This window comes from Mizuhopecten yessoensis, unplaced genomic scaffold (assembly GCF_002113885.1).
Source record: "Mizuhopecten yessoensis strain PY_sf001 unplaced genomic scaffold, ASM211388v2 scaffold715609, whole genome shotgun sequence".
Classification (NCBI taxonomy): domain Eukaryota; kingdom Metazoa; phylum Mollusca; class Bivalvia; order Pectinida; family Pectinidae; genus Mizuhopecten; species Mizuhopecten yessoensis.
The window spans coordinates 14897-26054 of NW_018479702.1; the positions used below are offsets into that span (position 1 = coordinate 14897).

At 39.8% G+C, this 11158-nt stretch overlaps 1 protein-coding gene across 1 annotated transcript; it reads left to right on the plus strand.

The window, feature by feature from the left end:
- The first annotated feature begins 607 nt into the window (after positions 1 to 607).
- Positions 608 to 11035, plus strand: LOC110441152 (vegetative cell wall protein gp1-like). The gene is made up of 7 exons (XM_021484250.1): positions 608 to 646; positions 1478 to 1547; positions 3171 to 3225; positions 3696 to 3775; positions 5352 to 5423; positions 7996 to 8119; positions 9996 to 11035. The coding sequence occupies exons 2-7, from the start codon at positions 1497 to 1499 to the stop codon at positions 11033 to 11035; spliced, it is 1422 nt and encodes a 473-aa protein (XP_021339925.1). The 5' UTR covers positions 608 to 646; positions 1478 to 1496.
- The last annotated feature ends 123 nt before the right edge of the window (positions 11036 to 11158 follow it).

Here is an 11158-nt window from a genome sequence, read left to right on the forward strand (position 1 = left end):
CGCACACCTGACGGCACACCACATACACCTGACGGGACACCGCACACACCTGACCGCACGCCATACACACCTGACGGTACACCACACACCCCTGACGGTACACCACACACACCTGATGGTACACCACACACACCTGACGCTACACCACACACACCTGACGGTACACCACACACCCCTGACGGCACACCACACACTCCTGACGGTACACCACACACACCTGACGGCACACCACACACCCCTGACGGTACACCACACACACCTGACGGTACACCACACACACCTGACGGTACACCACTGATCGAAATGGTGACATTGTTGTGATTTTTTATGTGACATAACCATTTAATGAAAACGAAGTTTTTTTTTAGAGGTTATGGACTATCGACCGAAAGCAACCGAGTTCTCGAAACTTTATGGGTTTTAAAGTGCACGAAGTTTTTGGGAAATTAATAATTACTTATAAATGTATTTCAAGAAAACACGTGGTCTATTTACAAACCTGAGTTGATATGTATGTACATGTAGTTTCTCGGTCAAATTCGATACGCACGAATTTGCACCAGTAGAGTCTCTGACCACGATCTCTTATCTATAACCTTTGACCTCCGCTTAGAGATACCACTCAGAGAATTGTCCATCGTCACAGGTAAGTTAGTCAGATGTTGTGTGATTTTCCCGAAATTTGATATTTTGAGATAACACAGAAGTTAAAAAACACTGTTTACCAACAAACGGAGTCATGGATACTATCTCTAAAACCTGGATACTCTCTCTAAAACCTGGATACTATCTCTAAAACCTGGATACTCTCTCTAAAACCTGGATACTCCCTCTAAAACCTGGATACTCTCTCTAAAACCTGGATACTATCTCTAAAACCTGGATACTCTCTCTAAAACCTGGATACTATCTCTAAAACCTGGATACTCTCTCTAAAACCTGGATATATGATATACGATACATCAACATTTATACAGACTATGTATAGGTGTAATGCTTGTAATTTGCAGTCCATTCACTAGATTCCAAACTACACTATGGTTACTAGATATTTGATCTGCCATATGCTATTTGTAAACGATGTTTAACAATTTCATTAGTACTTCTTTACAGGTCTGTGTTTTCGTGTAAATCTGATTTTACGATGTTCGCCGTTATAGATTTTCCGCGAAAAATGAATCCCGCGACAATCATCTAAGGCTTCAATCTAAATGCTCTTTTCTAATCCGCGAAGAAACGATCCGACAGATACGTAGATTTATGCAAAACCGCGAAGTTTGCAGTACTTCCTAAGCTATTTTACCTTTCACGAAATACTATTTTCATCTTATTTAACCGTCACCTTTTAACATGACTTTATATTGTTATCTGTTGAGTAACCATCTGTTTTCTTTCCACTCTATTTGTAGTGTGTAATACTATTTCCCTCTGCGTTTTATAGTTCATGTTAAAATTTGTTTCCCAATCAATACTTTAGGATTCCTGCTTCAGCTCTGATGTTGGATTTCCAATTGTTCTGCCCCTACAAACAGCTGGTAGTTATAAAGGTGTGTGTTTGTCAAAGGTTCATCTCAGTAATCATTTTTGACTTTCTATACATTATGTCTTTTCTATCCACATTTAGCATGTGCTTTATTTAAGCAAGACTATTTTAACAAATGCTGTTAAACTTTAACGTCAGAAACGTAGTGTCGGCCATTATACGGCTCAAGATATGATAACGACGGGTTCGTAAATTATGACTGAATGTTAGTGAAAACAGTGAGGCGTTACAAACACGTTACCCTAGGATAAGCCTAGCCAACAAAGCTGCGTTTTACAACAAAATATTAGTACGCTACTGTATATATCCAATTTGAGTTGGATATATGAGTTAATGGCCAAAATAATGAATCGGGATAGTTGGTTTAGTATAAAGACGGGAACCATTCGTGTTCAATAGCGATAGCAACAGTCCCTCTACGTTCAAGCTTTGGGCTTTAGCCCTTAACATAGGGATGTAACATAGGGATGAAGAGTCGTCTGCTGGATAACCGAACTACTCGGTAGTGAAGCTGACGTAAAACCTATAAATCAATCAATCAATCAAGGGGTGAAGACCATTCAACTCCTTATGAAGGGCTAGGCCCGGGAGCTTGGACGTAACGTGACTATATATTTTGTTATGTTCCCTGTAGAAACTGAAATATAATTAGTGAAAGAAGTTTATTCGTATCCAGAGTTGTAAACCTCTTAGACAGCAGATGGAGCACTATCTCGAATTGGCTAGAAAGTAACGCTTTCAGCACGTACGGGTTAATATAACGTATAGGGATCTATGTAGTGATATTAACTTGTTACCTGTACTCTATGTTTGTGAGGAGGCTATTGATAAACATTTGTCAATACAAATGGTTCCTGCTATTCACAACGGTGTTTCATCCTACTGATTCACAATCTCCAGATCAGTTCCCGCTGTTGATGTCTATTAATTGGTTATTCCTATTTATACCCCTATCTACGCTGTTCTAACGCCCTTTCCTTCCCACTTTTAATTCGTGTTTAAAAGTGTTTTGCCTTTAAGTAACTGTTTAATGCTATTTTCTATCCATTTTGTGTTACTGTACTGGACTGTGACCTATGGAAACCGGTGCTTTGGGAGGCTTTCGGCCACGTTGTGGAATAGTTTACAATTTCCTATTAGAAAGTCGAATACCATGGCCAAATTCAAGAGATAAAAAGACCCACCTCTTCAAGTCTGCATTTTAGTCTCTTTGCACAGACGTCATGTACATACCACCCTTTATTTATTTATCTATTTATTTAAGTGTGCACATTGAGATGATTATTTTATTGCTTAATGTATAATGGTGATTGCAAGCCTTTTTTTGTTTAACAATTATATCTAATACTATTATCCATACGTTGTGAAGCGCTTTAGAGTAATTTTGCAAATTATATAGGGCGCTATATAAATGTTGTATATTAATAATATATCATTACTGTTTTCATCGACTTTACTGTTTCTGTTTGACGTCATTAACATTCTTACGCATTGTTGCCATTTCCTGTCTGCTTTGTGTTTTCATGCTTCTTGACGTTGGCTTCCGATCTTGTCCAAGAGATAAAAATCCTTACCTCAATTTTTCATGTCATATAATATAAGTAATACAATTTTGATTCGTTGACAGATGACGTCACACACGTACCTGTTGTTCACCGTCCTCGTTTCCCCCAGTATAGTAGGTAAATATACCTTTGACGTAATAGTGTGTTTGACACAAAGTGATAGGTTCCAAAGTGGTGAAAACAAGGAGTCCCATACTCGATCCCTTAGTTTCTCGTCTCTGCAAAACAAGTATTAATAGAAAAGTATTCTTGTGCCATATGAAACAGATGAACATTAACGAGCAATGCGCTTTATGGTGTTAAGGGTTTTAATTTGATTATAAGGCCATAAACAGATGCTGTGTGCACTTTATTCATATACCGCTCCGCAGATTCACATTGTATAAGTGGAATCATTGTTCTTAGGACTTTCTCTTCATCTTGATCATATAATTTACAGGACTTGTTTTAACATTGTTATGATTACATTATTTTCTTGGATTATGAGTATCTTCCAAATCAACGAAAATATATCCACCACGAAAATCAATGAATTCACAGTAAATGACCTCGAGAGTAGTGCAACATATGACGGTTTCTACTTTCAGACGCCTTGTTCTGTACTACGTGCCAACATGTGGACGACCCTACCACGTGTCCAGGGTTTGCTCTCTGTAACCCGGATGAGGTTAAGTAGCACCTAATATTAACATCAACTGTTTAACCCTTTCACCACTGTAGACCATAATGGACTCATCCATATCAATACATGGTAGAGTCTACTCAAGTTACATAAGGGTGAAAGGGTTAAGGACTAGTGCAGCTTAAACACTTAATGCATGGTATAACTGTACACTTCAACTGCTGGATATATTATTTGAAAATCAACACCAGTGACAACAGTCTGTATTCCGTCTTTGCGTATTGCAGAGTTATCTTCTCTTGTGAGCAGGTATTGATTGTTACGTCATTGGTTTGTGTGAGAAAATTACGTCGTTTTCTCAAAAAATGATGACGCTACTCTCACAAACAAATGACGTAACAAGCAATACCTGCTCACAAGAGAAGATTACTCTGCAATACGAAAAGACGGAATTCATGGGTACATGATTATAAAGGCTACAAAAAGTATAATGACCTATACAAGTAAGAATTATCATACCCCTGGGAACTTTCACAAGCACATCCGGTGACAATAAAGAGACATAACCCCCACTTATTATCGCTGCGCAAATCCTCATATAGATATGAAAATATTTTCAAACAATATCTTCTGCGAAAAACTTCATTCATTTAGAAATGTTACATCCGTTTCTCATTAATAATCATCGGTAACCTATATGTGCAGTAATTAACTGCATCTTATTTTAGATAGGAACTACACACGTATGAAACTCTTGCGTATTGGCTTATTTTGTTGCACGAGTCCTTAACAGGGAATAATCTGGGGTATAATGTTTCAATATTTCACTTTGACATGCTTTTCCGTTGATACATGGTTTTGCGGTCGGCAGTTCCAACATAACTTGAGTCTGTAAAGACGTACTTCTATTCGTGCATCGGTCTCGTCGTTGTATTTCTCTTTCTCCTTGGTTAGAGCGGCAGTCTAGAGTTCGGAGGTCCCGAGTTTGAACCTCGGTCTAGAGTTCGGGGGTCCCGGGATTGAACCTCGGTCTAGTGTTCGGGGGTCCCGAGATTGAACCTCGGTCTAGAGTTCGGGGGTCCCGAGATTGAACCTCGGTCTAGTGTTCGGAGGTCCCGATATTGTCAACACTCAAAAACCCATTGTCACCCTCAGCTTCGCCTCTGGTGACAATGGTTTTCTCGGGTTGACAATATTCACTATCACCTGCTAATGAATGTCATATTTATATACTGTTCCGTATTTATTCACTGCATTGAAGATGCACTTTATCAATGGGAGAGTTTATGATATTTCGTTAGTAAAATGTAATAAACACAGATATCGCAGTGGTTAACTATCATATTTTTGTAGATAGTATGTGGCCTCAATTTCCCAGAAGGTTTTACTGCATGAGGAAGCACTGGAAGTGTTAACAGATCAAACCCGTGCGGCGCTTCGAACTGCTTACGTTTGAAAAAAAACACCTCTGTAGCGTGACAATCTTTGATCAATCTGATGACCCTACTAAAATCGTAAAATCAATAGCGAATATTTGTTTTGAATTTTCTGTCGAATGTATTTGATGATTAATAATTTGTTACGGTTTCACTAACGACAATATGGTGATGATCGGTTGTAGGTCTGTAGTGCGTTGTCTTATATGGATGAACACTCGCAGCTGAAACACACACTCGGATGTAAATCGGCCGCAGTAAGTATTTGTTACTTCTTCTTATTGTTCTATTTCAAAAACAACCTGACTGTTGTAAATATGTCCGATTTTAACATTCTTTTCATTACCCATTCTTATTTATTGACGTGCAAAAACCAGCCTCAATGCATGATATGTCACGAACAGAAAGACATCACTTACTATAGTAACTTCTAATAATCCAGTTGACGTTTGTTTTAAACCTCTATATTGGTCTGATGACATTTTGTGACAAAATGAACTTTACCAATATGGTTGATTTAATCAATTAATGGGCTTTATTTAATTAAAAGATGTAAACAAACCTGTGAAATATTTTGACCGGGGGAAACGACCGTGAATCGGGTAGATTATCGGTCACGTTAGTTACATAATTATGACAGGGAATTGACAGCGCATCGTGTATACGTGTACCAAGTGGTCATGTATGTATGTACCCGAAAGTTTGTTATGACAGGTTTGTCGATCTAATGATATATGATGGCTGCAGCCAATGTTGTAAGCTTTGTACTGGAGAGGTATTTAATGGGGTGCATCCCCTTATCAGGGAGTCGGGAATTGGCCATGAGAAGGGACAAGTCAATTTGGACCCAGGTTCAGAGAGACAGAGTATGGGGAGTGTGGCCATGGTTTGGCACAGGCCTAGTTACTTAGCTCGAAGTCAGTGACACAACGTGAAATACTACCATACGTTGATGAGCTGTTGTAACCACCTGTACATGTACCTTTAATGAGATTGTTGATTCACGTCTATGAATAAACATTACTATTATCAACTGTTACGTGTGTTTACGGTTGCTGTGTTACAATTTGCTTGACATGCTCATATATCATGTATTGGTCCTAATAACCCCTTCTGTGCTTGTAGGCAGTTAAGCATGCAATGATTATCATCACTATTATTTACATTTGATAAAGTCACATAGCGAATACAAATAGCTGATTTTGAGTAATCGGGTGGCGCTGTGGATAGCGCACTTGCCTTTCACCAAGGCGGCCGAGGTTCGAGTATCAGATCGGACGTGAAATGGCACGGGGTAACCTGCCCGACTACGTTTGTTTTCTCCTGGTACTCCGGTTTCCTCCCACATTAAGACCCCCGCGCGCTAACATCAAGGCCAACAAGAGTACAAAAGTTGTTTCATATTTTTTTTTAAATGAATAAGTTTATATTTATAATTACCAACAGCTGTACTTATGCCCGATTTCAATTTCATGATACAAATCGGGGCACTGACAAAAATCCAAGATACGAAATGTGATATACTTCATAATATACGATAATGCCACACTGGAATTCAATGTATTACTCATGATGGTCGGGTGGCACAATGGCTAGAGCACTCGCCTTTGCAAGGGCCGGACCTCGATTTCCCGTTCGGACGAAATACTTTGGGTCATGTTTTCATCTGTTTTCAAAAATACTCCAACACCCTCCCAACTTAAGACCCCCTTATCGCTTTCAGCCGGGTCAATTGGAGAGATCAATATAAGATTAGAGACTTGGCTAATAGTTGTTGTTATATAATGGACTATTGAGTCGGGCCTAAGAGCGTCGGACATTGTTTATTTTGTTCTTAGGAGTATACCCGCTAATTATTTTTTCGCTTTTTGCGCTCATCGTAATTCCTTTACCGCACAAGGCTGTTATGGTGACGAGTGTGACCCCCTATTTGTAAACATCTCCCCGGTATGTTAATAAGCAGAGTACGTTCGAAATTATGGCGAAAAACCCTGAATATTTTTTCAAGAGTTTTGTGAAAGCACAGGCAAGATAAAGCTGATATTTGTGCATAAGATGTAAATTGTGACTCGTTTTCTCTCCGTTTTATAAGAGCAATATATCAGTGTGATGTACAAGTAAAAACACCAACTGTGCATTGGTTTTTGCAGGAAACCCCCCACTTTAGTCAAGAAAATAAATGTAATGATATCAAATGATGTTAAACTACACTAGAGACTAAGTTATACTGACGCTGTTTTGTCTGAAACCCAATCTATCATACACTGGAGACATTTATTGTTATAGAAATAAAATAAAACATGCTACCGATCACATTACAGACATTGTCAGTCAGTAATCATTTTCATCCTGATGTCCTGCCTGTTAATTGTTTATACAAACCATGCCCTGACATAGTTTACCACCGTATCTTTATATTTGCACTGCTGTTCCTCTTTTGAACCCTATGGGTATACTACGTTAAACCGAAATGAGTAGTAATAGGAAAGAGACCAAAAAGACAACTAACAATACAGATGTCACGTTTGACTCTCGTTTGGATTTTTCGGGCGAGAAGTTAACTATTCGAACCATGAATAATGAAAGCAATAATATTTAACTATATTATAACACGCCGTGAGAGTAGGCAACCCTGTTATATATGTTTTAACGCAGTTCGTGTCATTTTCCTGTAATGCGATGAGTATTCTTATTGCCTATAAACCGTAACTGAAAGCAATTCAATGTTTAAATAGGAACATCGCCGTTTGCTTTTCATCAACATTTAATTTCCCACATAATGGAAGAAGTTCTTCCAGTAAAACTAATACACAATTTCTACTGTAACAGTCATGTGGAACAACCAATGGGATCGGAGCAGTGATAGGACGACGTCATCTTGGGAATAACAGACGATCTAATGAACATGAAAGATGTTGTTCAACCACGATGTGCAATCTAAGCCTATTTACTGGTAATATAACAAACATGAGCAGGAAAATATCCGGTATTTTCTCACTAAACTTCAGTGGTCAGCTGTTCTCACTAACCTTCCGTGGTCTGCTGTTCTCACTAACCTTCCGTGGTCAGCTGTTCTCACTAACCTTCAGTGGTCAGCTGTTCTCACTAACCTTCAGTGGTCAACTGTTCTCACTAACCTTCAGTGGTCAGCTGTTCTCACTAACCTTCAGTAGTCAGCTATTCTCACTAACCTTCAGTGGTCTATTGTTCTCACTAACCTTCCGTGGTCAGCTGTTCTCACTAAACTTCAGTGGTCTGCTGTTCACACTTATCTTCAGTGGTCAGCTGTTATCACTAACCTTCAGTGGTCAGCTGTTCTCACTAACCTTCAGTGGTCAGCTGTTCTCACTAACCTTCAGTGGTCTGCTGTTCTCACTAACCTTCAGTAGTCAGCTATTCTCACTAACCTTCAGTGGTCTATTGTTCTCACTAACCTTCCGTGGTCTATTGTTCTCACTAACCTTCAGTGGTCAGCTGTTCTCACTAACCTTCAGTGGTCAGCTATTCTCACTAACCTTCAGTGGTCTATTGTTCTCACTAACCTTCCGTGGTCTATTGTTCTCACTAACCTTCAGTGGTCAGCTATTCTCACTAACCTTCAGTGGTCTATTGTTCTCACTAACCTTCCGTGGTCTATTGTTCTCACTAACCTTCAGTGGTCAGCTATTCTCACTAACCTTCAGTGGTCTCTTGTTCTCACTAACCTTCCGTGGTCAGCTGTTCTTACTAAACTTCAGTGGTCTGCTGTTCTCACTAACCTTCAGTGGTCAGCTGTTCTCACTAAACTTCAGTGGTCTGCTGTTCTCACTAACCTTCTGTGGTCTGCTGTTCTCACTAACCTTCGGTGGTCTGCTGTTCTCATTAACCTTTAGTGGTCTGCTGTTCTCACTAACCTTCAGTGGTCAGCTGTTCTCACTAAACTTCAGTGTTCTGCTGTTCGCACTAACCTTCTGTGGTCTGCTGTTCTCACTAACCTTCAGTGGTCAGCTATTCTCACTAACCTTCAGTGGTCTATTGTTCTCACTAACCGTCAGTGGTCAGCTGGCTACCAAATATTGGCTCACTGCCAAAATATTTTGAAATCTGTACATATGTGAACTTCATAATTCATATTATGTTGGCACACAGCTGATTACTATTTAACTTAGGGTAGTCTGGTGGCGCAGTGGATAGAGCCAAAACAATGTGTGATAGAGTGTCTATTCTATTTACATATGATAATTTACATTTAAATAATTTGTGTAAATATATCAGATATCAGGTTTTACAACCCCGTCGTTTGCTTTTTTTTTTTTTTAATTTTTGTATACTTTAAATGTTGCATATATTAGTTCAAAATAAAAATAAGTTGCATCCATTTAAGCTTGAGTTTGTCGATTCAAACAGCCAAAAACGTATGCATTTAAATGTACCATATGTTAGTTTCTTTCATTATGGACTCACCAATGATACTAAAGATAAGAAAGATGGACAAATGTTTAATTTTTAGAAATAAAGGATTGTGACCATAAAACCCTTTATAAATATACAATATTTACAACTTTTGGCCGCCACAGATCTAGATCATTTCTCCTAATATAACATGTTATCCGTGCCAGAAGAAATAATATCATTTTAAAAATTCTGTGTAAGATATGGATATATTCAAGCTTCCTCTACTAACTGAATGCCTGTCAGGCTGTTATTTAGATAGGAGTGGCATAATTTAACATTGATAATTATTTTTAAAGGCAATTGTTTTGTTACTTTGAAAAATCAAAGCATCTTGTTTTGTTAAGTTTGAGCAATATTTCGCTTTGATGACACGTTCCAGCTTTTATGTTTCAAAGGATCAACATCAACCGTATCCACGGGGACCACGGAAAAGACCACTACAGCATTAGCTGTCGGTATGCCACCTTCTCCTGCTCCTCCAGCTCCTCTTATTCCTTTTCCTTCTTCTCCAGCTCCTCTTCTTCCTTTCCCCATTCCTTCTGCTCCTCTTCTTCCTTTCCCTACTCCTCCAGCTCCTCTTCCTCCTTTTCCTTCTTCTCCAGCTTCTCTTCTTCCTTTCTCTCCTCCTTCTGCTCCTCTTCTTCATTTCCCTACTCCTCCAACTCCTCTTCTTCTTTTCCCTACTCCTCCAGCTCCTCTTCTCCCTTTCCCTACTCCTTCTGCTCCTCTTCTTCCTTTCCCTACTCCTTCTGCTTCTCTTCTTCCTTTTCCTTCTTCTCCAGCTCCACTTCTTCCTTTCCCTACTCCTTCTGTTCCTCTTCTTCCTTTTCCTACTCCTTCTGCTCCTCTTCTTCCTTTTCCCTACTCCTTCTGCTCCTCTTCTTCCTTTTCCTACTCCTTCTACTCCTCTTCTTCCTTTCCCTACTCCTTCTGCTCCTCTTCTTCCTTTCCCTACTCCTCCATCTCCTCTTCCTCCTTTCCCTATTCTTTCTGCTCCTCTTCTTTCTTTCCCTACTCCTCCATCTCCTTTTCCTCCTTTCCCTACTCCTCCAGCTCCTCTTCTTCCTTTCCCTACACCTTCCGCTCCCCTTCTTCCTTTCCCTACTCCTCCAGCTCCTCTTCTTCCTTTCCCTACTCCTCCATCTCCTTTTCCTCCTTTCCCTACTCCTTCTGCTCCTCTTCTTTCTTTCCCTACTCCTCCAGCTCCTCTTCTTCCTTTCCCTACTCCTCCATCTCCTTTTCCTCCTTTCCCTACTCCTTCTGCTCCTCTTCTTCCTTTCCCTACTCCTCCAGCTCCTCTTCTTCCTTTCCCTACTCCTCCATCTCCTTTTCCTCCTTTCCCTACTCCTTCTGCTCCTCTTCTTCCTTTCCCTACTCCTTCTGCTTCTCTTCTTCCTTTCCCTACTCCTCCAGCTCTTCTTTCTCCTTTCCCTAATCCTTCTGCTCCTCTTCCTCCTTTCCCTACTCCCTTTGCTCCTTTTCCTCCTTTCCCTACTCCTTCTACTCCTCTTCTTCCTTTCCCTACTCCTTTTGCTCCTCTTCTTCCTTTCCCTACTCC